Source organism: Phoxinus phoxinus, assembly GCF_949152265.1.
Source record: "Phoxinus phoxinus genome assembly, chromosome: 19".
Taxonomy (NCBI): Eukaryota; Metazoa; Chordata; class Actinopteri; order Cypriniformes; family Leuciscidae; genus Phoxinus; species Phoxinus phoxinus.
Genome location: NC_136894.1, coordinates 20,466,397 through 20,493,698, shown reverse-complemented (window position 1 = coordinate 20,493,698; position 27,302 = coordinate 20,466,397). Strand labels below are relative to the sequence as shown.

The 27,302-nt window shown below is 46.0% G+C and overlaps 1 protein-coding gene across 1 annotated transcript in view; it reads right to left on the bottom strand.

Annotated features, from left to right (window-relative positions):
* Window positions 1-5,063: 5,063 nt before the first annotated feature.
* Window positions 5,064-27,302, bottom strand: part of st3gal1l3 (ST3 beta-galactoside alpha-2,3-sialyltransferase 1, like 3) — a 55,896-nt gene continuing 33,657 nt past the window's right edge. The window contains exons 5-7 of the mRNA XM_079590019.1: window positions 17,051-17,096; window positions 16,738-16,857; window positions 5,064-5,645 (exon numbers count right to left, since the gene is read on the bottom strand). Of these exons, the coding sequence (XP_079446145.1) occupies window positions 5,481-5,645; window positions 16,738-16,857; window positions 17,051-17,096 (331 nt within the window). The 3' untranslated portion in view covers window positions 5,064-5,480. The remainder of the gene's footprint in view (window positions 5,646-16,737; window positions 16,858-17,050; window positions 17,097-27,302) is intronic.

Sequence of the window (27,302 nt, the reverse complement as noted above, 5' to 3'; positions counted from 1 at the left end):
CTGGTCTAATGAGATCAGTGTTTGATTATGGGTGTGTATATGGGTCACCTCCAAGTCATTATTATATAAACTTGATGTAATGCAAAACCAAGCCCTGAGAATTTGTAGTGGAGCTGTCAAAACCTCTCCAGTGGCAGCCATCCAAGTGGAGGTGGGGGAAATACCTTTGTCATTGAGAAGAGATCAGCTTGCCCTAGTGTACGGGGCTAATCTTATGGGACATAATGATGGTCACATTGCACAGCCAGTCCTAAGAAATTGTCAAGAGCGATTGAATGAGGGAGTAAAAAGCTTTGGGTGGACTATCAAAAAAAAAGTTGAGAATATGGGGTTAAGTGATCTTAATATCTGCACTACAGTAGTATACACTACAGTTCCCCCTTGGAATTTTGAGGAATTGAAAGTGGATCTAGGACTGCTTGAAGAAAAGCAGGAAAGTGAAGTGGACAAATGGAGAGTTAGTGGATATATAGCAGAACACTACAGACAGGACATTATCATATTTACAGATGCTTCTAAAAGAACTGATAAACGGGTGGGAGTGGCGCATGTGGTGCCTGAACTGGGGCTGGCTGTAGTTAAGAGGCTAAATGATGATGAGGTGTAGCCCAGAAATAGTAGAGCATGTATTGATTCATTGTCAGAAATATCATCAAGATAGGCAGAGGCTTATTGCTCAAGTAGAGGCCAATGAAATTATCTTTGAATATAGAAATATTTTACAAAGAAGTGCTGGAAGCACAAATTTTTTGTTTTCTTTTTAAAGAATACAGGGCTTTTAAAAAGTGATTATTTTCAATTACCATGTTTGCTGTAACTGTAGCTATAACTTCTAAAAAAAAAAAAATATCCAAAGGCCAAGATACTCAGGTGTTGCGTGATATCTTTTGCGATGTTTTTTTTTTTTTCATGATCACTTTTACTCCAGACATGCTAGCTGGCAACAAAGGATTCCATTCATTATGCTAAGCTAAGCTAGCGGCGACCCTGCTAAACTAAAACAATGCATGCACTGAGACAAAAATGCATTTGCCCACCTATCTAAATGTAGGAAAGATGGTGAATAAGCCCTATTTCAAAAAACGGAGGAGTGTTCCTTTAAGAGGAGAGAACATTTGAACCAATGGTGTTACGAACACAATGTGAAGCGGTCAGAGTGTTGTGGTGCACTTTACGATTTACACCCACCACCTAAAGACGAGCACCTGAGGCAATGGCGGAAGGCGCTAAACTTGAAGTGCCCACCCAAGCACCCTTATGTGTGTTCGTACCGGTTCATGGACGGGAAGCCATCTGACGAACACCCTTACCCCAAGATGTTCCGGTAAAGAACTCACGCCGGGTGCTGAACAGGTTGTCATGTTCAGGTAAGCTAACTTAAGTTACTTAACTGTTAGCTATGTGATTGTTAGCCTAACTTTAGATTTGTGAAGTCCGTTCTATGAATACATTTCAGATCAGTAACGAGCCGTTAACAAAATACAACGAATCTTGCATGATTACCATTGCCCACCTATATATGTCATATTTCTTATATTTATTTTACTTTGTGATATGGACCTAAAGGTCTGAAATAAATAATGAATTAAGGAATATTAATTTATTATATATTATTATATTTCCATGAGAACAATTCAGTCTGTGTAACTATGTGGGCAGTGTAGTGCACAACATTACATTTCATGCAAATGCCATCATTGTGGTATTCTGACGAATGCATATAATTATCATAAAATGAAGGGGGAAAAACTGGGTGTATTTTACTCATGAAAAATTAAAACCATTATCCGAATTATTGAGACAGTTCACTCCTCATGCCAAGTCTATGATTAATCATATAAAGGAATATTCACAATAGTACATGATATTATGGTACATTACAGTCTTACAATAGCTCATATTATTCCTGTAAGTTACAGAGATTGTGAATGCTAGCAGGCCAGCTAGATACATCTCTCATTCAGATATTGATATTGACCTACGTAGAGTTTGGAGATTGTGTGTATACTATCTCATTTTTAATGCATCTCTCTCACACACACTGTTCTGTGTAAGTGGGTGCCATCATAAATTAATTCGCATGATATATTTTAAGTACGAATGTAAAAATGTTTATGGTTATATTATTTCCATAGATGCACCGATGAGCGTCAGTGATGCAGTGGACAACTGTGAGGACGATCACATCCACATGCCCCAGACCTGTGATGCAGAGACACAATGGGAGGATCCAACTGTCTCTGACCACAACTACGCTTCAAAATCTCAACTCAACCTGAAGCCACCTACATCAGAAATGGGAACACAATGCGTTAAGCTGCCGACATTGTACATAACTCTGCTGAGAAACGACCACCTTTGTCAGCTCTACATACACTCTAAAAAATGCTGGGTTGTTTCAACCCAATTTTGGGTCAAATATAGACAAACCCAGCCGTTGGGTTACATTTTTTAATTACATTTTTAACCCAACGTTTGGGTTTGTCCATATTTGACCCAAAATTGGGTTGAAACATCCCAGCACTTTTTGGAGTGTAGTGTTGACATTGCATTCCATTCAGTTGCCGAGCACCTTACCAATTCATACACCGACAGCTGTGACCAGATGTTACCTGTTGTAAACAGTTATTTTTATAAACCTTTACAGAGTGATCAGATGTTACATGTTGTGATCAGTTATTTTTTATAAACCTTTACAATGTGACTAGATGTTACCTATCAGTAATTTATTATAAAACTATGATATTAAGAATTAATATTTCAGCTGGTAAAAAAATAAATGTATTGATATGTAATTATATTTTCACTAATTAATGCGCACGTGAGCGCCATCAGCGTTTCTCACAGGTTCGCGTTTAAAGTCTGTGTAAAGAGAACGGTGTCGTCTTAGCGGCCTCTAATTTAATGATCCTTGTGATGGAAGTGAATCAATCAAAACTAACTTTAGCTGGAAAATATATTTATTCAAGAACCATAAAGCCAAAACAATCTCTTTTACCTTAAATTATCCGTGTATTACTGTAAAGCCGCTTTGAAACAATCTACACTGTTAAAAGTGCTATATAAAGGAAGATGACTTGACTTGACTTGACTTCTTCGGAGGAGCAGCTGTTGAAATGGTCTCAAGCTTCAAGTATCTTGCACATCTCCAATGATCTAACATGGGTCATCAACACAGCCAGCATTATAAATTGACCCAATAGCGCCTTTATTTTCTTAGGAAGCGGGCTGGTCTCAGCACTCCGGTTCTGTTAGCTTTTTATCGGTGTGTGGTGAAGAGTACACTCACCTTTTTCATCACTGCCTGGTACGGAAGCTGTTCTGCTGCTGACAAGAACAAATTGCTGAGGGTGATCAAATCGTCCCAAAAAATAACTTTGAGCAGCCTACCCGCTGTTGAGGACATTTACACCAGCAGGTGCAGAAGCAGAGCATCCTGTATTATGAAGGATTCCACCCACCCGGCAAACAAACTCTTCGATCCCCTCCCCTCCGGCAGGAGGCTAAGAAGTGTTAAAGCCAGAACTAAAAGACTGAAATGCAGCTTCTTTCCAGAGGCTGTGAGAATCATGAATTTATGAATCATGCCTTAGGGATTGTTTAAAAAAAAAAACTTGCTGCTTAGTTATTTATTACATAGGTTTTACTCTTCAGGTATATTTAGTTTACGAAGTTATTTTAAAATGTTTGTCTATTAAACTATGTTTTAATTATTGTATGTATATTGTATATTAATTATCTTTTTTTTACGGTGCTGGTCCTGAGTACATATTTCGTTCTCATGTGTCAACATGTGACAATAAAAGACCTTGAACCTTGAAGTATCTTGCGGGTGTCGTCGATGGATATTGCTTATACTTTTGGATAGTATCCTAGATGTCGGATTAATTTAGCAAGGGGATCTACGGTGAAGGTGAACATCACGATAACAACTAAGGGGTGAGTGGAACTTGTTTACAGGACCCACCGTGGTCGCATTTATGCCACAGTCATTTTGCAAACAGGTTGTTCGATTACTGATAATCCTTGATGGCATCGGAGGTGTTATATTATTTTCTGCTTGTTGGACAGATCACATTTTTTTTTACTTAATTTAGCATCATGGATAACAGCTAAACCTACCTCTCTGTCCTCCGCCTGATTTATGCGTTTTAGGGCTTTTGCCCTGCACTGTAGCCAGAAAAGTCAAAGACAGAAGGTGTTGCCTCAGGCTTGAGTCTGAGTCTACCACTCAAATCAAAAGTGCAGCTCTCCTCATAGTCTGATGTTTGGAAGTTGGCACTACAAACCCTAAATCCAGGGGCTGTAGGAGGGCTAGCCCATTTTAAGGCTGCTAGCCAAGATTGTAGGGCTGCCTTTCTCCGTAGAGGTAACCGATGGTAATGGATGTTTAGGCCCGCTGCCTTTATCCTGTACAATTCACGGTGGCAATGCAATATGATCTCAATCTATTGTGCTCTTGATATGCCATTTTGCTGGAGCTGTCAAGGTAGCCTATCATGCCAGTGACGTCACGGACTGTTGAAGCTCAAGATGGCTGCGCCCTAGTAACAAAAGAAACAAACTAGCATCACTGTTTTCCCCCCTTGTAACTACTTCAGCAGTTTTAAGTGTCTTCCCACAAATAACAATGATAACACATCTGTTATATCACCTTTACTTCCTATTTCGTTTCAGTTCCCCTTTAAGCCTGTATGTAAATGGATAATGATGTTTAATACCAAGTTGTGGATGTGGAAAGAGTGGTAGCTCCTGTAATAAATGTACTGTAAATTGTACTGCAAGTATAAAGAAAATGACTGCTTACTGTAATTGGGTTTTCTCTTTCACTAAGTCAGAACCAAATATTTCAGTTGTATAATGGATTATACCATGTTAATTCATCTTATGTAATAGCCACAGTACATACATTTGGATCCCTCCTTCAGAAAAGTAAGATTGTCCTTCTTCTACTAACAGCCATTTTTTACTTCTATGTATTCCTCAGCTGATTCCCACTAATGGACTGGCACCCATACATCCAACATTCAATTGAAAACTCAGTAATGTGACGAATGCCTCATACACTTACTTGATGTCATTTTATGGTCCAAATAATCAACACAAATTTAACAGCAGATTAAGTTATAATCGTCATACCCATCTCATTTAACAAAGACACACCATAACATAACACGTATTCCTTATAATATTTCCCTCCATTGGTAATAATAGCTGTTACATATCTATTCCTTGGTGATAACTACTCAGAATCGCATGTATGCCATCTGGTAATGACAGCAATTCTTATGTTCGAACATGACTCTGGATCAGTGTGTTTGTATATTTATTTGAGAAAAACAACATGTTTTAGGTGGTATAACTGAGTACTGAGCATGTTGCTTGTGCATAGCCTTTGTTTTGTTCATGATGACCTTAAGAAATGTCTTAACCATGCATAATATTAAGAATACTTAATAAATGTGAAACTTAATGCAATGTCACCATCCTTTATACAACCGAATTCCTTTTTTCTCATGAAGCTTAAGTGCAATACGATATTCATTGCTTCCTCCGTGATTGCCAGCGTTACGATGATGCTTATTTTGTTCAAAGTAATGATGCCAGTTTCCATTTTCATCTGCTCCAAACCCAAATACACTCACCTGAAAAAGAAAAAAATAATCATATAAATAAGTGGCAACCAAATAATGTCTGCCTTGAACAACAATGTGACCTCTATAGTATTCATATATATTTGTGAATATAAAGTGGACATTCACATTTGGAACCATTTGTAAGTGTCAGAGGTTCAACCTTTGACACAATCCTAGCTGGACTGTCATTTAAGTTTGTTTGAGATAGACTTACCGCAATATCATAATGTTCACACGTTATCCACGTTAAAATCGATGATACCAGTATGAGCACTGACTGGATCAGTGGTGCTAGCTCTACACATTAGTGTTTCTTTACATTATATTAGTAGGTAGTGTTCCTGAACTATGGATTGTATTTTTATTTGAATAAAAAATGAAATTGAAACTGAAAAAAGCGGGAACATTATTAATTTACAAACTTAAATGTTTAGTTTAACCAAAGATGAAGGACACATGTACAGTGGGGTGTCAGAATAGAGCGCCTGTGTAAAGAAGAGGCAGCGGCATTGAGATCCATGTGCAGTATTTTATTATCAGCAGTAAACGTAGAACAAACCCCAGGTTCCCATGTTCATGAAGCCGCGACCCAAATTTGTAGGAATTTTAACCAAGCAAATTAATTACCCAAAAATGGTTGACAGAAGTTCCGTCCCACTTTACTTAACATATACATACATTTTAAGAATATCATTAACTCTGATGAATAACAGTACAAGGTAGGGCTATTGAATAGTATTCCCAAACTAGTAATACACTGATTCCCAACCCTTGTGTCATGATTAGTGTTTCCCTGTCTTGTCTATTAGTTATCCCAGGTGTCTCTCATTTCCCACGCCCCCTTGTTATCCTGTTTAGCTCGTTTGTCTCTGATTATTTAAGACCTGTGTTTCTGCCCTGTCCTTGTGAGTTCTTGTTTAATGTTTAACTGTTAACGTCAATGTTGGTTGTTCCTGTTCCCAAGTACCGTTGTCCTGTCTAGTTTGTAGTGTTTTGAGTTAGTCTGTTAAATAAAGCGTGTGCTGCATTTGGATCCTGCCTCATCTCTGCTTCAGCCGCACCGGCGTTACAGAAGAACTCACCACATCGTGATCCAGCAGCCATGCCTTTCTGGAGTCCAGACGTGCAGATTCTCCGTCTCCATCAGGAGAATCGCTCCATAGAGGAGTAGGTCGCGGAGTTCATGAGACTGGCGCCTCTCGTTCAAATGAGCACCCAGTGCTTGAAGATATTCTTCCACGGGGGATTATCAGAACCACTTCGGTCACAGATGTCCGGACCTGATCCTTCCGTGACTCTGATCCAGTATGCCGAGTGGGCTCTTACTATGAGCGGTTCGTCGTCTGCAGTGGGCTTTGCGGAGGAGGTACGGGTGCTTCACGTGGGCTACATTCAACCGGTGCTTCTCACGTGCTCGGCCAAGCCTACGCTGCGGGAGATTCCCACCGATCCCGCGCTTCACGTCTGCCCAGCCGATCCCGCGCTTCACGTCAACCCAGCCGAGACCGCGCTCGACGAACCAGAGCTTTACGTCAGCCTCGACGAACCAAATGAGCCAAGTGAATCGAGTGAGCCGAGTGAATCGAGTGAGCCGAGTGAATCGAGTGAGCCGAGTGCATCCAGTGAGCCGAGTGCATCCAGTGAGCCGAGTGCATCCAGTGAGCCGAGTGCATCCAGTGAGCCGAGTGCATCCAGTGAGCCGAGTGCATCCAGAGATGAGTCGAGTGCATCCAGTGATGAGTCGAGTGCATCCAGTGATGAGTCGAGTGCATCCAGTGATGAGTCGAGTGCATCCAGTGATGAGTCGAGTGCATCCAGTGATGAGTCGAGTGCATCCAGTGATGAGTCGAGTGCATCCAGTGATGAATCAAGCACAGTGAAGCGCCGTCGCAGAAGGAGAAGGAGGACTCGTTGGGCTCGCCAGGCTCCGGAGGGCGTTCCCAGACTCCTCGCCCTGCCGGCCCCTCCTCTGCGCCTCGCCCTGCCGGCCCCGCCTCTGCCGGCCCCGCCTCTGCCGGCCCCGCCTCTGCCGGCCCCGCCTCTGCCGGCCCCGCCTCTGCGCCTCGCCCTGCCGGCCCCGCCTCTGCGCCTCGCCCTGCCGGCCCCGCCTCTGCGCCTCGTCTTACCTGCACCTCGCAAGCTTCGGGAGCCTTTCCCAGTGGCGGTTTCCAGCCCGGAGGTTTCAGCTGTAGATTTCCCCAAGTATTTTTTTTGGGGGGGCCGTAGGTACCCTGTGAGGGCCAGGGAGGCGGCGCCTACATGGTCTTTTGCTCGACCACCTTCGCCTGAGCTTTCCAGGTCATTGGTCCTGTCTAGCCCTATGCTCCCGTCTGTGTCTGCTCCGCCCAGGTCCCTGTCTGCTCCGCCCTGGCCGTCGGCACGCCCTGCTCCGCCCTGGCCTTCGGCACGCCCTGCTCCGCCCTGGCCATCGGCACGCCCTGCTCCGCCCTGGCCGTCGGCACGCCCTGCTCCGCCCTGGCCGTCGGCACGCCCTGCTCCGCCCTGGCCGTCGGCACGCCCTGCTCCGCCCTGGCCGTCGGCACGCCCTGCTCCGCCCTGGCCGTCGGCACGCCCTGCTCCGCCCTGGCCGTCGGCACGCCCTGCTCCGCCCTGGCCGTCGGCACGCCCTGCTCCGCCCTGGCCGTCGGCACGCCCTGCTCCGCGCTGGCCGTCGGCACGCCCTGCTCCGCCCTGGTCACCCACGCTCCATGGTCCAGGCCCGCCGTGCCTGCGTCCTGGTCCCGTTCCCCTGCACGGGCCTGGCCCTCCGTCCCTCCCCCAGGATCGCCTTCGCTCTGCCCCCCGCCTGGTTCGTGTTTGGAGCGTCTGGAAGCCGCTCCTTTGTGGGGGGGCTATGTCATGATTAGTGTTTCCCTGTCTTGTCTATTAGTTATCCCAGGTGTCTCTCATTTCCCACGCCCCCTTGTTATCCTGTTTAGCTCGTTTGTCTCTGATTATTTAAGACCTGTGTTTCTGCCCTGTCCTTGTGAGTTCTTGTTTAATGTTTAACTGTTAACGTCAATGTTGGTTGTTCCTGTTCCCGAGTACCGTTGTCCTGTCTAGTTTGTAGTGTTTTGAGTAAGTCTGTTAAAGCGTGTGCTGCATTTGGATCCTGCCTCATCTCTGCTTCAGCCGCACCGGCGTTACACCTTGTCCTGGAGTACCCCCAACACTGCACATTTTTGATGTCTCTCTCATCTGACACACCCATCTGAGGTCTTGGAGTCTTCACTAACTAGCTGATAGGTTGAATCAAGTGTGTTTGATTAGGAAGACATCTTGTGCGGTGCTGGGGGTATTCCAGAACTATAGGGTTGAGTACCACTGAGTTCCTTCATATTTGTTAATAAGTTGGTATGAGCAACCAGTCATCAAAAATATAAGTGAAAATAAAGTGGCATTTTGGGAACTACGGAAACGTCTCTGTTACGTACAGTATGGTAAACCTTGTCCCCTGAGGGAGGGAATGGAGATGTACATCGTGACCAATGAATAGGAATCTCGCCAGGGAGCCAATGTACTTCGAGTGTAACTAAATGAGCCAATGAACATTGGCATGCAATGATTTGCAATAGCTGCTCTGCCTGCTATACACAAAATGCGTCGCATCTGCTGCACAGAATCTCTGGATCGGCTGATCTGCAAAAGCCATATTCAAAAAGGCTGTCGTGTAAAAGGATATATAAAACATATTTCATTAAATAACAAATCTCTAAGGTTGTGTTGGAAAAAATATATTTATTTATGTGCACCCCAAAACTCTCCTAAATTTACATCAAATCATGCAGGAACATTAAACTCTACATGCAAACCTACCACGGTTAATAAAAGTAACTGTCCCCAGACTTTATGTAGGCCTATGTTGATAATTTGTTGTCCAATTTACAGAGCACCGTGCATGACATGTGGGAAAAAACACACAAGCATGTTTAATTAACCATTCGCTTTAGTTGAAACATGGTTTTATTAGGCAAATCCATTCCTGGGTTTTAATTCCATTATATTAGTTAAATTGTGACTATCTTTAGCCTACTTATTAGTTTCTTCATTTTTCAAATCATAAGAACGAATGAATAGGCACAATGTTCTCACGTTAAACTAATAGGCTACAAAGGGGCTTCCGGTTATTAGTGCGTCTTAGTGAGAGGCTGCATGTGCGTGAGGCTCGCTGTTAAATCCCTTGAAACTATCTAACTTGGACCAATAAACATAATTCTACTTGTTCTTGACCCACATGCTTCTACTGGACAATATGCCACCAAAAAACGCTAAAACTGGCCAACAACCATGTAAAACGGCTTCACAAGGCAAAGGGGCTAATGTGGGCATGGCTAATGCTAGCAAAACTCCGCTGGATATTTCCAATGAAGTCAATACACGGGAGGCATCGAAGACTCCAGAGGCACCCGAAACACCGGAGACACCGGTGGCTCCGAGTCCGACAAACAATGACCTTCTCAAGGAAATTCTGTCGTGGAAAGGTGACATGGCTAAACAATCTACCGACATGCTGAAAGCAATTAACGATATAAAAGGGGATATACAGTTACACTCTCAAAGAATCAATGAGACGGAGGAGCGAATCTCGCAAACAGAAGATGATGTAACCTCTCTTCAAGGCAAAGTTAAAATACTGCAGAAAACTGTGGAGACTCTTTGTGACAGAATTAAAGAAAAAAAGACAGGAGCAGACGCTCCAACTTGAGACTGGTTGGGCTACCTGAAAAATCTCAGTCTCAGATCTGTGTGGTTTTCTGGAAAAGTGGCTCCGAGATACACTAGGTGAAGGTTTCACCTTGTCCCCCATCATAGAGAGAGCACACAGGATCGGGCCTATTTACCCTAAATCTACATCGCCACGGGTGGTAAATAATGAAGTTTCTGATCTACCGGGACCGGGAAGCAACTCCGAGAACCACCAGGAAGCTGAAGGAGGTACGCTATGAGAATCAACGAGTCGCCTTATTCCCTGACCTCTCTGCGCAGACACGCAAACTGCAGCAGCGCTTCAACGGTGTGAAAACCCAGCTTTGTGCACTGAACATTCGGTATGGCAGGCTGTAGCCATTCCATCTGATCATCACGCACAATGACAAACGCAGAATTTTGAAATCGGTTGCTGAGGCTGAAGAATACGTTCAGGAAATAAGCTCGCAGACTTAAACTACGCTTTGTGCTCACCGCTTTATTTTCTCCTGCATGGAGCCACTGACGAGTAATGGCCATGAAAATGGACAAAATTCAACGGATAATTTAGGATATTAAATTCTAAATTCAACGGATAAGTCGCCTTATTGTTAAAATATGTTACTGGCATGATTGTCTTAAGGTATGTCTCTTTTATTTTTTGTATTATTGATCTAGATTTTTTTTATTTATCACGCACTGGGTGCACGTTTATGTGAGTCAAGTTTTATTATGGTCAAAACATTTCTACTACAGCTAGCCCATGTGTGGCTATGTTATGTGTGCAGAGTTACACGTTACCCACAAGTTCCTAGTCTAAAAGGACTTAGCATCACATTTCGTGATAAATCAGTTTTCACTCAACTGAAAAAGTGTGATTCTTTTCAGATCTGTTCAGCTCGTCTCCTTAGCCTATATCTTTGTCTTGCTTGGATTACTGCAAACATTTCACAAGGAGGCATATGTAAAAGGAATATGATGAGGCATATGCCAGGAAACCCGCTTCCTAAGTTACACCTGCTTTTAAGAGACGGAGAATTTTCAGCGCAAAATAGAGGCGCGCTTTCACTGGCTTTTTCTGTACATAACGCGGAATACATAATTAGGCGCAGTTTACGCTTCCCTACCCATCTCTTTATGTGACACTCCCACTTTCCGCATCCCATGAATGCATATGCAAAAGATGAAAAGCGCATTTTGCCATTTTCAGTTCCCGCGACAGGCAGTCTGCGCGTTCATCTCGATGCGTCCCATTCGTACATACTCTCCATGGTTTTATGCGCACTTTACGAAACAAATACGTAGAGTTGGGGTACTCGAACTCGGACTCGGACTCGAGTCCGGTCTCGAGTCCAATTTTGAATGAACTCGGACTTGTCACGCACTCGGGTGAATTTGTACTCGGACTTGACACGGACTCGAGACATTTTAGACTCGGAAAAATGTCCGAGTCCAGTCGAGTCCGGGCACTGGATGACACAATATTATTCAAAAACTAAACGAAACGACGTTGTTTCAGCGTTGAGCATGGTAGCCAATCACAGTTAAGTGCATAAACACAGTGGCAAATCAGAGGCGTTTTAGAGTCAGCATGCGAAGAATTCGCTCAAAATGTATGTTCAGAATCAGCACGAGCTGTATCCTTTCGCAAATCCCCTCATAAAAGACAAAGTCTCTCTAGATGCAATATAAATAAGATATTTACTGTGCAGTGCGGACAACTTCAGTCAGTGTTTATGACGAGAGTTTTAGGGAGAGTGCAAAACGCGGTAAGTGATGGCTTAAAGGGAGCGCTATTGACAATCTAAAGTTTTTTTTTTTTATACTTCTAATCTAGAGGACCAGTGGTTACGTTCACACTGTAAATTATAAAGAGTGATAACTGCATTTAAATGTGGGGTTGAATCCACTTAATTTTTGTTCTTTTAGTCATGAAATTGTGATGATTTGACACATAGCAACATAAGAAACTTGATAACCATAGCACCATTTTGGCGTCTAATAATGTTGTAATTTTTGTTACATTTACACTTTAGTCATAAGTTTACATACAGAATCTCCAAAATGTTATTTTTATACTTTTTTTAATAAGGCGGATCATACACACATTGTTTCTATTTAGTAGCCTACTGCACTGAAAAATATTTTTCACATAACAGATGTTTAATAGCCTAAATAAAATACAAACACAAAATAAAGACAGATTACATATTACATATTCATATTGTGTCATTACCTGAATGATCCACAACTTTTTTTCTTTCTTTTTGTAATGGTTGTTCATGAGGAAAAGTCCTCCAGCTCCTTACATTCTTTGCTTTTCCAGCATCTTCTGCATTTTTGACTCCTTACTAGCAGTGACTATGATTGTAAGATCCATATTTCCACACTGGTGACAACTTAGGGACTCATACACAACTATTACAAACCCTGCAAACATTTAGTGATGCACAAGAAGGAAGCATCCGTTAAGAGCCAAGGGGTGTAAACTTTTGAACTGGATCATTGGTGTAAATTGTTCTTATTTGTTTAAAAATGCATTCATTAATTTAGTCCAACCCTTCAGAGGATAAAAGGTCTTTGTGAAAGGTCAATTTCAAATCATTTAAATCTTTGTGGACTCGGCCGGACTCGACTCGGACTCGGATGTTAAGGACTCGGACTCAAGTCCGACTCGGCCCTCTTTGGACTCGGACTTGGACTTGTACTCGGTTGTTAAGGACTTGGACTCGACTCGGACTCGACAAAGGTGGACTCGGACCCAACACTACAAATACGCCTGAAGTGGGCGCAAAAGCGTTAGTACATCTGGCCCTGCGTTTGCATGTTTTGATGTGCACATGTTCTTGTTCAAGAAATTACAGCAGCTGTTGCATTTCTATTGCACAGAAGTGGCCAAATATTAAAGATTAAGTTGACATTTGAATACAATTTTGTTTGGCCAATATTAAACAAGGCTTTGATCATGCCTTAGTGCAACTAGGCTGTTGGCGCTCTCTGCGGACATTTGTTTTTATGTAATGTACATAACTTATGTTTATGTTAGTTTATATCATGTATTTGTATTTCAACAGCGTTGTTCAATAAAACCCTTGGATACTTTATTTGAACAAGTAATTATTGCTTGTTATATATTTACACTTTACAATAAGGTTTATTAGCTAACAGTTAATATAACCAATATGAACTAAAAAATTAACAATACATTTGTAACTGTATTTATGTTAGTTTCATTTTTTGTTCATGTTAGTTCCCAATATATTAATGTTAACAAATACAACCTTTGATTTTAATAATGTATTAGTAAATATTGACATTAATATTAACTAAGATAAAAGTGAAAGTATGCTGTAAAGGTATTGTTCATTCTTAGTATGTTAACTAAGGTAGTTAACTAATTAACCATATTGTAAAGTGTTTTCTATTTGTATTTTTAAATAATTTTAAAGGCTGTTGTTCACTTGGATCTATTTTTATTACCAACTTTTTTTATCCGATTACTCGATTAATCAATGGAATATTCAGTAGCATACTCGATTACTAAAATAATCGATAGCTACAGCCCGTGTGAAGTACAACACAGAAGCGCTGCACTTCCAACCAGCATCTCACCTAAATGATAAAAATACACTAAATCTGTAACTTAGATCAGTCGCTTTTTCAAACATGAATCACATGCACAATCTTGTGCAGTCCACAATGTATCCGACTCATTTAAATTTAAAAAAGATTGTTGTATTTTAATAGAATGAGGCATTTATATAGCGCTTTCATATGTACTACTGTAAACCAAAAGCGCTTTACAATCATGTTGGGGTCTCTCCTCAACCACCACCAGTGTGCAGCATCCACTTGGATGATGCGACGGCCGACGGCAGCCACAGTACAACGGCGCCAGTGCGCTCACCACACACCAGCTACAGGTGGAGAGGGGAGAGAGATTGTTATAGACAATTCAATGGATGGGGATTATTAGGAGGCCATGATTGGTAAGGGCCAATGGGTGGAATGTGGCCAGGGGTTACACCCCTACTCTTTACGAGAAGTGCCATGGGATTTTTAATGACCACAGAGAGTCAGGACCTCGGTTTTACGTCTCATCCGAAGGACGGTGCTCTTTGACAGTATAGTGTTCCCGTCACTATACTGGGGCGTTAGGACCCACACAGACCACAAGGTGAGCGCCCCCTGCTGGCCTCACTAACACCTCTTCCACCAGCAACCTGGTTTTCTCAGGAGGTCTCCCATCCAGGTACTAACCATCCAGGTACTCATCCAGGTACTCCCATCCAGGTACTAACTGAAGCTTAGCTTCAGTGGGCGACCAGTCTTGGGCTACGGGGTGATATGGCTGCTGGCTATGCACTATGGATTTAAAGCACTATGGATGAGATCAAACATTAAAGGATTGGTTGATTATGATTTCACTTTTCTAATTTTTGTTGTTGTTTATGCTCATGTTGCTGTTTGAGCATAAACAACATCTGCAAAGAAGCAGACACACTCTGTCAGTTCAAATCTAGACTAAAAACACATCTCTTTGACCTAACATACACATAACACATTATAGACTTATATAATTCAATGTTAGGCTGCATAGTTTAGATCAGCCAGAACCGGGAACACTTCCCATAAATCCTGATGTACTTGGTACATCATAAGAAGGATGGCAGCTACGCTAATATTAGTCTCTCTGTCTATCCCGAGGTTTAACGCAGGCCGCCGGATCCAGGCCTTATCCAGATCTGATGAAGGACCAGCACCTGGACACGACGACAACGCAGTCCTGAAGTGTCAACTAGTCTCTTCCCTATATGGTGGACCTGCGCCTGGACCCATCCACAACGCATCCCTGAAGTGCCAGCCTCATCAGCCCTGTGAAGGCCTCATTGACACGATAGCCATCGGCACTGATCCTCCATACCGGCGTGATGACTCCGACTTCCAACCAGATGGAAATGGATAAATACTCTGAATGTTCTGATCCAATCTGACATCTGACCTGTAATGCTGCCTGAATCATAATCATACACTGTTTGTTCGTTGGCCAGAGGAGATCTGCCCCCCCCCCCCCCCCCCCCCGACTGAGCCTGGGTTCTCCCAAGGTTTTTTTTCTCCATTCTGTCACCTGATGGAGTTTTGGTTCCTTGCCACTGTTGCCTTGGCTTTTGGCTTGCTTAGTTGGAGACATTTAATATTCAACAATATTATTGATCTGCATTACTTAAGGTGGACGATGATGCAATTTTCTTCTAGAAACAAACTTTGTTGTATTATTGTCATGTTATCACTGCTGCTTTGATACAATCTGTATTGTAAAAAGCGCTATATAAATAAAGGTGACTTGACACACACACACACACACACACACACACACACACAGCTCTTAAAGCTCCCTCTGTGTCGGGAGCAGCAGCTCATTTGCATTTAAATGGACACCTCAAAAAGGGACAATTTTAAAATGCTGTAAAAAAATAATCTGTGGGGTATTTTGAGCTAAAACTTCACATACACACTCTGGGGACATCAAATACTTATTTTACATCTTGTGAAAAGAGGCATTATACCTAGCCTGGTTCTACCAGACTCTCGTACATTTCATTTGACAAGCATTGACAAGCGTTAAGTTCCTCGAAGGCGGGTACTCTGTTGAAGTTTAAAACTATTGGACCTGCCCAGAGTCACTCTGGATCTACCATAACCAATCGCTAACGTTTGGTCATGACGACGTATGACGACTCAAACTAGCGCACAACCTCAACGTCATCGTTCTCAGCCACTCCCTCTGTTCGCTGATTGGACCGGTAAAAAAAAATAATCTATCGGAAATTTATCTTAATGCCTTAATTAAAAAAATGGGTAAAACTCCAACCTTTAAGGACACCGATTTTCTTTGTGAATGAATAATGAATCGTAAAAAAATTAATGTTTTTCCTTAAAATACAAGGTGCATAAGTCAGGACACCCCTATGTTAAATTCCCATAGAGGCAGGCAGATTTTTATTTTTTAAAGGCCAGTTATTTCATGGATCCAGGATACTATGCATCCTGATAAAGTTCCTGTGGCCTTTGGAATTAAAATAGCCCCACATCATTAAAAACCATTCACCATACTTAGAGATTGGCATGGGGTACTTTCCATAAGATCATCTCTCAATGCAAATAAAACCAGCTATTAGGCTAACTGAATTAAAACCATGCCAACCTCTAGCTATGGTGAAGGGTATGTGATGATGTGGGGCTATTATCAGGATGCATAGTATCCTGGATCCATGAAATCCATGTTCACTTATTCTAGGCACTGTATGACGAGTATAATTTACTACAGACTTCTCACTACCTCAATTATTTGTGTGTGTTATAACAAAGGCGCTTTCTTTTAATATTCTATAATTTAAAATGCTATGAGTTTTACCTGGTCACAGATGTGCAATGCAAATATGAGTGTAATAAAACCAGTGGATGGATATCTGCCATGTTTCTGCAGCCAGCGCTCTTGAATATATTTCAGAAAACCAGGATGGAGGATCATCACCTGAGGCCACAGAGAAAAATCACACCGGAACAATTAAACAATCATTATGTTTATGTGTTATTCAAATATAATATTCAAACATGTCATGAGAGTGAATGCCTGATAGGTTTTTTATTGGTTGGTAAATATATTGAAGCATTTTATTGGTTGGTAAATATATTAAAGCATTGATTGACTGAGTGCTGCTTCTCACCTTGTCCCGGTTTGCTTTTATTGTGGGGTTTACTGGAACATATGTTCTAAAGAAAAAAAAAACAAAACAAAAAAAAAACAAAGGGGAAAAATGGCATTATGACCAATATATATATATATATTTTTCTTCTTCTTTTTGCTTCTAGGGCAAACTTTAAATACGATATGTAAATATATAAAGCTGGTCAACATAAAAAAAATGAGGGAAAAAATCTACAGTGGGCACTGTTTAAATAAAGTGATGTCTTTATGGTAAAAGTAATGTAATACACTCACAGGCCATTTAATTAGGTACACCTTGCTAGTACCGGGTTGGACCCCCTTTTGCCTTTAGAACGGCCTTAATTCTTTGCGACATATATTCAACAAAGTGTCCAACATTCCTCAGAAATGTTGTTCTAATTTGACATGATAGCAACATGCAGTTGCAGCTGCATTGCTGCAAGGGATGAACATGGTCAGAAACAATATTCAGGTAGGCTTTGGTGTTTAAATGAAGCTCATGTGGTACTAAAGGCCTAAAGTGTGCTAAGGAACTTCACCATTACACCACCAACACCAGTCTGAACCATTTATACAAGGCAGGACATGCTTTCATGTTGTTTAGGCCAAATTCTGACCCTATAATCTGAATTTCGCAGCAGAAATCAAAACTCTTCAGAACCCGGCAAAATTTGTCCAATCTTCAATTCTCCAATTTTGGTAAGCAGTGTGAATTGTAGCCTTAGTTTCCTGTTCTTTGCTGACAAGAGGTAGCCTGGTCCTACCAGACTCTCGTACATTTCATTTTTTACAGAGAGTCTGGCCACTCTCCATTGACAAGCGTTAACTTCCTTGAAGGCGGGCACTCTGTTGAAGTTTAAAACTATTGGATCTGCCCAGAGAGTGGCTCTGCCATAACCAATCGCTAACGTTTGGTCTTGAGTCTCGTGACGTATGTCAACTCAAACTAGCGTACGACCTCAACGCCATCGTTCTCAACCACTCCCTCTGTTCGCTGGTTGGACCTGTAAAAAATTGATCGGAGAAAACCCAAGAATATACAGCAAGCCCAGACGTAGTACTGAAGGAAAATGAAAATTGAGCGGAAGTACGTAGGAGGGCGGAGCCAGGCTAGACAAGAAGGGCACTTGGTATTGTCTTCTGTTGCTGTTGCCCATCTGCTTCAAGTATTGACGTGTTGTGCATTCAGAGATGCTCTTCTGCATACTTGGGTTGTAACGAGTGGTTATTTGAAGGCCCTTTCACACCTACCTTGTTTGGTCCGGATTTTCTGACTTTCCTGTTTGATCCGAATCAAAATTACAGGTCTACGGTCCGGACCAAACAGACGAAATTTGTTTCTACTAGTCAAATACTACATTTTTTAGTTTATGAAAGTACACTTGAATAAACTTTTATCTGTCTGTGGATTATAGGTTCTGGTTCTGGTTAACGCACATAGTAAGCTGTTTTGTTGGGTCTCATCTGATCATTGGAGATGCGGCTGTGCAACTGTTCTCAAGTCTTGTTATTGTCATGATCCTGGCTCTCTTTCCCTTTACTCTGTCTCCCCCTTTTGGTCACACACACTCATGCACTCTCGCTGATCATCATACCTCTCATTACACACACACATTTCTCTCATCACCCCCAGCTGTTTCCACTCTCTACTCATTACTATGTAATTCTTTCCACACCTGTTCTCTTTCTCTAATTATGCCTGCTTCTTTTAGCCCTGTTTCTTCCTGTCTCGTTGCCAGATTATTTCATGAGTAATACGTAAGAGTCGTCAGTATTCTAACCTCTCGTTCCTGTCTTGTCTTGTGTTTCCTTGGGAGATTGTTCTACCTCTCTACATGTGCGACTAAGCTGTGCTTGTTACAGAATACCTGCTCGTCTCCGCCTGCTGAGATCTGACCTCCTGTGAGTTACCTGATTGCCTGGCATCGCCTCGGTGTTTTCGGTCTCCCTGATCGCACTGCTGTCTCATCGGAGGATAAAGTTTCGTTCTGTCTATATTCCTCTGGAAGATCTTTTCGTTATCCCTTATCGCCGAAGATATTTGTTCTCATCCTCTGGACAGCTACTTTCTGTTATTAAAAGACTGTTATTCCGCATCTCGCTATTGGGTCATTCTTCTCTTCACATCACAGTTATTTTCCTGGATGGTTTCAATTAAAATGGTTCCCTCTGACATGGCTCTGCTATATTTAACTGCTCAGTTTAGAGCTTGTAAAGGTGCCCTGCACTTGCCCTTAAACGCTACGAATGTATAAACAGCTTGGTATTTTGCAAAGCCTACATTATATACATTGTTAGCGGAAGACACATATGTTTTTTTTTCCCACTCTTGCTCAAATGGTATCCCTGTTATTTGATCTCACACCCGTGCTCTACATAAACCTCGACAGAAAAGCTATGCTACCAGCTAAGGAAACATAAAATATTCTATACTTTGATATAAAATATGGTAACCATGAAAATGCATCCTCAGTTCCCTTTCGATACGGTTCACTCACATTGCTTTGATGTTTCTGATGCATATGGGGAAACTCAGTTCTCTTACGAGAGGTTCTCTCGTATTTGCGTAAGTATCTTACGCTACGGGTAAAAAGTAATCTTTTCTCGAGATATGAAGCCAAAATGAAGCTAGCTAGCGCGCTAATTGACTGCTCTGCGGCAACTGCAGCAGCCTACCACTGAGCCCTGCGTGACGTCACGCCCAATGCGTCACAGCCCGCCAGAATGGGGGTGGCTTAAGCATATAAAAGGATGGGCTCGTGGGTTGCTTAGCTTATTTTCATCTCTTTAGCGAAGCTCTTCGTATCACTGGATCTTTGGGAGAAGCCGCCGTCGTTGAAACAAGCCACAAGGCAAGCAAAGGACAGCACCTGAGGAAGCCAGACGATTTTCTTCGCCGCCTTCAGCCATCCGTGCCTGCCACGCTATCCGGCGTCGTAACCTTTTAACTGCCTTTCTGTGTGTGCTCGCCGCTGCGACACACACTCTAAAAGAGCACAAGGCGTTTTTCTAAAAATGCCTCGTTTTTCCTGTGGCTCTTGCCGAGCCCCGCTCAGCGACGGAGACCATCACGTGATCTGCGCTCTCTGCCTGGGCCGAGACCACGCAGCCCTCGCCCTGTCTTCGGGCGGCTGCTGCCACTGCGAGGACATGACTATGTCGACCCTGGTCGACTCAACATGTTCGAAGCTGTACCTCCGCCAGCCTCTGCTGGACCGCATAGGAAGAAGCGTCATTCCCAGAGAACAGCGGAGCCCACCGTGGCCTACAAGTGCTCGGATGAAGCGGAAGTAGTCGCCGCGGATGACAGCTGTTCCCTCCTGGCTTCGGGAAGTGAAGACAGGTCCGTATCTCACATTCGGTAAGAGGCGGTCCAGCGTGGACGCTGAACTACTTCGCCTCCTCACCAAGGCCGTCGACCAACTCGACCACTTGAGGAGCCTGTGCTCAACAGGCTCGACGGGTGTTTTCTGCCTAGCCGCCGCCATGCGCCTGCCTCTAGGTCAGCACTAGAGATGCGAGGATGGGCTATTATTTCATCCGCATCACAAAACTCTTCATCTGCCCCCCATTCATCCGCACCAACGTTTTTGACCAATTTTCAAAACCGCATCCGCCCGCCATCCGCTGATTGGGCGATGGAAGGCGCTGCTGATGACAGCCGCGAGACTAGAAAGCTCTTACCTCAGAATATCAGCAGAGAACTCCGATCGGCGCACAGGGACAAAAATAAATAAATAGCCTAAATTAAACGCACTTCGGCAAACCAGACCCTACTGTACAATATTTTCATTGTAGCCTAATAGAAAACGCATTTTGGCACATGCTGCTATTTAGCCTACTAGCTACTAATGAATGCCTATTTCACTTTATTTTATTTTTTAACAAATAGATAGAAAACTCAAATAAAATAACAGGCAAACTCTACTCACTGTCATGTCAGGGTTGCGTGTCCCGTCTTTCCAGCATCTCAAAGTAATTTGGTTAAATAAGACATGTTCTCATATGCAATTATCTCGTTTTAATCTGACTCCATGAATTAAAAAGGTTCAATGTGAAATAAGGTTATGTTTACACTTAAAATAGTTACTACATGGATGTAATGAAATGATAATTTAAACCATTAATTGTACCCAGCATAAATGTAAAATGTTACCTGAGAGAGAGAGAGAGAGAGAGAGAGAGAGAGAAAGAGAGAGAGAGAGAGAGAGAGAGAGAGAGAGAGAGAGAGAGAGAGAGAGAGAGAGAGAGAGAGAGAGAGAGAGAGAGAGAACGTCTCGGTTACGGATGTAACCCTCGTTCCCTGAGTAGGGAACGGAGACGTTACGTCGAATGACGACGAATGGGGTTCGCTTAGAAGCCTATCATCTTCGAACAGTAATAAAACGAGCCAATGGCAAGCAAATGCCATGGGTCTGCTGAATTTGCATAGCATAACTCCGCCCCACCTTGTGGGTATAAAGGAAGTGAGCTGGCAACATGCAGATATGTTTCTTCGCTGAAGGAGCCAAGGCTGAACTCGGCTGTTCCAGCGGTACAGCGGAAGTGGCAGGAAGACGTAACGTCTCCGTTCCCTACTCAGGGAACGAGGGTTACATCCGTAACCGAGACGTTCCCTTTCGTTGTCACTTCGAGTTACGTCGAATGACGACGAATGGGGTTACCAGTCCAATCACGCCACCTCGGCTGTCTTCCAGTGCCCTGCGTAAGTCTGAGCTCCCTGTCGTGCTAGCACGGACGAAGGACTCCTACTTAACACAGGAATACCAAGGTACACTGGGAGCATATCTCAGTGGAATATGCAATCAGTGCCCGCCCGAAGGGGGGACTTAAGAAAACATATGACCTGGAGGGGGGTGCATACGGAAACACTGGGGTGTCCAGCCCGTAGGGTGGAGTATTTCAACCCCAGGGGTGGCAGACTGGCTTGCCAAGGGAAAGACACATGCTCGAGAGAGGCTTACAGTGGAAATACACACGTGGGGGTCGCCCAGAGGGGGAACCATGCACATGGTGGCACCTAGCCAACGCGAAAGCTGCCGGAGGCATAACTCTGGCGTTGACGTCAACAGCGCTGGAGGAACTCAGGGCTTATCAGGCTCACCTGAGGAATATCGCACGTATCCAGTCCGTGGAGTGGAATGGCGAGCAAGCGAAGACACCTGAGCGGGTCCTAGCACCGGCTGGTTGAAGCGAGTACACAGGAGGACACTGGCTCCACTCGGAGATTATAGAATCTGGCGAATGTGTTGGGTGTCGCCCAGCCTGCAGCTCTGCAGATGTCTGTTAGCGAGGCGCCATGCGCTAGAGCCCAAGAGGAGGCCACACTCCGGGTGGAGTGGGCCGTCACACCAAGGGGGCACGGTCGACCTTGCTGCTGGTAAGCCAAAGCAATGGCGTCCACTATCCAGTGAGACAACCTTTGCTTGGAGAGAGCCTTTCCCTTCAGCTTCCCACCATAACAGACAAAGAGCTGGTCTGAGGTCCTGAAACACTGCGTTCTGTCTACGTAAGCACGGAGGGCGCGTACTGGACAGAGCAATGCCAAGGCTGGGTCTGCCTCCTCCAGGGGCAGCGCTTGCAGGTTCACCACCTGGTCCCGGAAGGGAGTGGTGGGAACCTTGGGCACATATCCAGGCCGGGGTCTCAGGATCACGTGAGAAAAGGCCGGCCCGAATTCCAGGCACGCTTCGTCTACAGAAATGCGTGCAGGTCCCCTACCCTCTTGATGGAGGCCAAAGCAACCAGGAGCGCTGTCTTAATTGACAGGAACTTAAGCTCCACTGATTGCAAAGGCTCAAGGGAGCACTCTGCAGGGCATTTAGTACCACCGAGAGGTCCCAAGAGGGAACGAGAACCTGATGAACCGCTCCTCTCAGGAACCTGATGACCAGGTCGTGCTTTCCCACGGACTTACCATCAACTGCATCGTGATGTGCGGCGATAGCGGCAACATATACTTTCAGGGTGGAGGGAGACAGCCTTCGCTCCAACCCAGCAGGAAGGAAAGCACGACACTGATCGGGCATGATCTGGGGTCTTCTGAGTGAGAAGAGCACCAAAGACGAAGAGGTTCCACTTCAACGCGTAGGCATGTCTTGTCTTAGTGGACGACGCTCTAGCGGAAGTGATGGTAGCCACCACCGCTGGTGGTAGGGTACTCAAACCTGCCTCGTCCCGTCCAGGAGCCACACGTGGAGGTTCCAAAGATCGGGACGAGGGTGCCAAAGGGTGCCCCGTCCCTGAGAAAGGAGGTCCTTCCTCAGAGGAATTGGCCAGGGAGGTGCTGTCGCGAGGAGTACAAGTTCGGAGAACCAGGTTCGGGTGGGCCAGTGCGGCGCAACCAATATGACATGCTCCTCGTCCTCCCTGATCTTGCACAGGTCTGTGCAAGAAGGCTCACTGGGGGAAACGCATACTTGCGGAGGCCCCGGGGCCAGCTGTGCGCCAGAGCGTCCGTGCCGAGCGTGCCCTCGGTCAGGGAGTAAAACTGGGCGCAGTGGGACGAGTCGTGGGAGGCAAACAGGTCTACCTGTGCGTCCCCGAACTGATCCCAATCAGCTGGACCGCCTGGGGATGGAGTCTCCATTCTCTCGGAAGAGGCTGAAGCCGTGAGAGCTCGTCGGCTGCACAGTTCAGGTCTCCCGGAATATAATGGCTCGAAGCGACCTCAGATGCTTCTGACTCCATTTGAGGAGGTGGCGGGCGAGTTGCGACATACGGCGGGAGCGTAGACCACCTTGTCGGTTGATGTACGCTACTGTCGCGGTATTGTCTGATGGGACTAGTACGTGCTGGTTCTTGAGCAGCGCCCGGAAGCGGTGCAGAGCGAGACGTACTGCCAGCAACTCGAGGCAATTGACATGCCATAGGCGGTGGGGACCTGTCCAGGAGCCCGCGGCAGCATGTCCATTGCACATGGCGGCCCAGCCCGTGGAGGAGGCATCCGTTGAGACAACAACATGCCTGGAAACTCGTTCTAAGGGCACTCCGGCCCGAGAAAGCTGAGATTCGTCCACGGGGAGAAGGTCTGATGGCAGGTCGGAGTAACTGGTACTCGGAACGTGCCCTGACGCCATGCCCACCTCGGGACTCGATCGCAAAGCCAGTGCTGAAGCGGTCTCATATGAAGCAATCCGAGCGGCGTTGCCGCGGCTGCAGATGCCATATGCCCCAGGAGCCTCTGAAAAAGTTTCAGTGGAACCGCACTCTTGCCCTCAAATTGTCTCAGGCAAGTCGGCAGTGACTGCGCGCGCTCGCTCGTAAGCTGCGCGCACATGGCGACCGAGTCGAATTTCCTACCGAGAAAAGAGATCCTCTGCACGGGGCAAAGTTTGCTCTTCTCCCAGTTGACCCGAAGGCCCAGACGGGCTAGGTGCCGGAGCACTAGGTCCCTGTGTTCGCAACCCTGGTCTGAGAGTGAGCTAGGATTAGCCAGTCATCGGGATAATTCAGGATGCAAACCCCGTGCTGCCGTAGCGGCACAAGGGCTGCCTCGACGACCTTCGTGAAGACGCGAGGAGACAGGGCCAACCCGAATGGGAGAACAGCGTACTGGAATGCCTGCCCCTCGAAAGCAACCCGCAAGAACGGTCTGTGTCGAGAAAAAATGGAGACATGAAGTAGGCGTCCTTCAGGTCGATCGCTGCAAACCAATCCTGTGGCTGCACACATTCGAAAATGCGCTAGGCCATGAGCCTCTTGAACGGAAGCCTGTGAAGGGAACGGTTCAAGACGCGCAGATCCAGGATTGGCCGTAACCCACCGGATTTCCTGGGGACAATGAAGTAGGGGCTGTAGAAGCCGGACCTCATTGCGGCTGGAGGGACAGTCTCGATCGCACCCTTCGCCAGCAGGGTGGCGACCTCCGCTCTCATGACAGGGGCATAGCCACCGACCATAGTGAAGCGGACTCCCCAGAAGCGGGGAGGAGACCGTGCGAACTGAATCGCATAGCCGAGCCTGATGGTTCGCGCAAGCCAGCGGGACAGGGGGGAAACTCTAACCAGGCTCCCACGGACTGTGCCAGCGGGGTCATGCGAACGACAGACGTCCCCCCGGGGGTGCAGCGAAGCGGAATGACCGGCCCAGACGTGGGTGGCATAGCGGCCCGGTGTGGGGCACGGTCATTAGCCGCGTCCTGCCAGAGGAGGCCAGGGAAGGACCAGCGTTCCACAGGGGCGTGCTCTGGCAGGGGTCTGGCGACAGAGGGGGACGAGAGTGGCGAGGCCCGTGAGCGTGCGCACTGTCATCCGAGAACTCTGTGACAGAGGAGGGCGAGAGTGGCGGGACCCGAGGGTGGCGCGCACTGTCGTCCGAGAACTCTGTGTGCTCAGAGATGGGAGAGACAGTTCTTTGGAAAAAGAGGTTTTCCCCCGGCCCTCCACCGGGGGAAGGAGTGGTCCTGCAACCACCTCCTAGAAAGAACTGCAACCCATCTCTGAGCTGCCCGTAACGGGAGCACCGCATTGCTGCGGGGCTGGTACGGGCTGGGGCGCCTTCCTGCGACTACCTCCACGGCACGGCCTGGCTGAAGGGTGCTGCTAGGGCCGGCAGGGAGTGTCGCAGGAGGGCGCCCTCGGCGGCAAGCGGAATGAGGCAGCTGAGCCGGCGGCTGAGCAGCTGGCCGCGGAATCAGAGCCTCAGTCTGCTCTGGGCAGCCGAGAACTCTGGGCAGAGTCCTCGACTGCGCCGCCGAGGAGGCCAGTCTGGGATATGGGGAGTTGAGGAAGCGGCTTCGCTCAACCTCGCCCATATCAACCAGACTAAGCCAGTTTTTGTCTCTGGACCACATATGTGGACATCACCTGACCCAGGGAGCGTGTGGTCACCTTCGTCGCCCGTAGAGCGAGGTCGGTGGCGGCACGCAGCTCTTGCAAGAGCCCTGGACCAGCCCTACCCTCGTGCATTAGCAATGAGCACCCCTGGCCTGGTAGACCTGAAGGATGGGCATAGCATGCAGTGAGGTGGCAGCCAGCCCCGCAGCTCTATAGATCTCTGCCACCGGAGTAGACAAAAACCTACATGCTTTGGGGTGGGTGGGTGCTTAGGGCCGCCACGCCAGTGGAGGCGCTGTGGGGACACAGTTGTGTTGCCACAGAACACTCCATAGGGGGAACCCCAGTGTACCCACTGGCCGCGACCTCATCGAGGGCAGAGAAGGCGGAAGAGGCCGCTGAGTAATCTCATGACCTCTTCATGCACGTCCAGGAAGAAAGGAATTGGGGGCGGGCCGACGTGTGCCGGTGCGTCCCCAAAAACCGATCATCAGCTTTAAGCACTTGGGACATGGCGGAGGGTTCCACACAAGCCCAAATGCTCGCGACTGCCCGGGGAAGCATGGCAGAGTTCTGGTTCAGACTCGGGCAATGCTGGCACACCCGGAGGAGGCAGCACAGCCGAGTCTTCTCCAGCGTACTCACGCCCACCTTGTGATGCGGCGATAGACAAGATTTCATCTGCCGGGGCATCGAATGAAATGCTAGACCAGCCCGCGACCTCTGGCCGGGACTGGTCAGCGATCTCATCCGGATACCACACGGGTTGCAATGTGAAGAGGAGTGTGTGGACCGAGGATAGATCGTCGGGTTGGTTCCACACAGCAGCCTCTGATCACCCTGGCCACCAGCCGAAGTATTCCCTCTTGCGGAGAGAATAGATCGGGGTGTGGATGAGGGGACTCTCTCTCGAGGAGGTCATCGAGTCTCGATCGTTACATTGCGATAGTCATGTCCCCGCAATGAGAACATGACGCATCCACGAACGCTGTCTGTGCGTTTGCCCAAACACATCAGACAGCGTCCGTGCCCATCAGCTGATTTAATCTGTGTATCGCACCCAGAAACACACGGGCGAACCGTCTTTAAAAAGACGCGCCGCGTGCAGCTCTTTTAGAGAGATAAAACTCAAACAGCAGTGTTGAAGCGCCCAGGGAGAGACACACGACTGGCAGACCACTGCGCAGATCGGCAGGCAATATGAAGCTCGCTGGAATTCGCCGTCACACCAACACTTCTGAAGAGTAGCTCGTCTCGAAGAGTGAAGAGAGATGATCTCAGAATGGCTTGTGGAGTGAAGAATGCTCTTGGCTCCAAAAGCGAAAAACATATCTGCATGTTGCCAGCTCACTTCCTTTATACCCACAAGGTGGGGCGGAGTTATGCTATGCAAATTCAGCAGACCCATGGCATTTGCTTGCCATTGACTCGTTTTATTACTGTTCGAAGATGATAGGCTTCTAAGCGAACCCC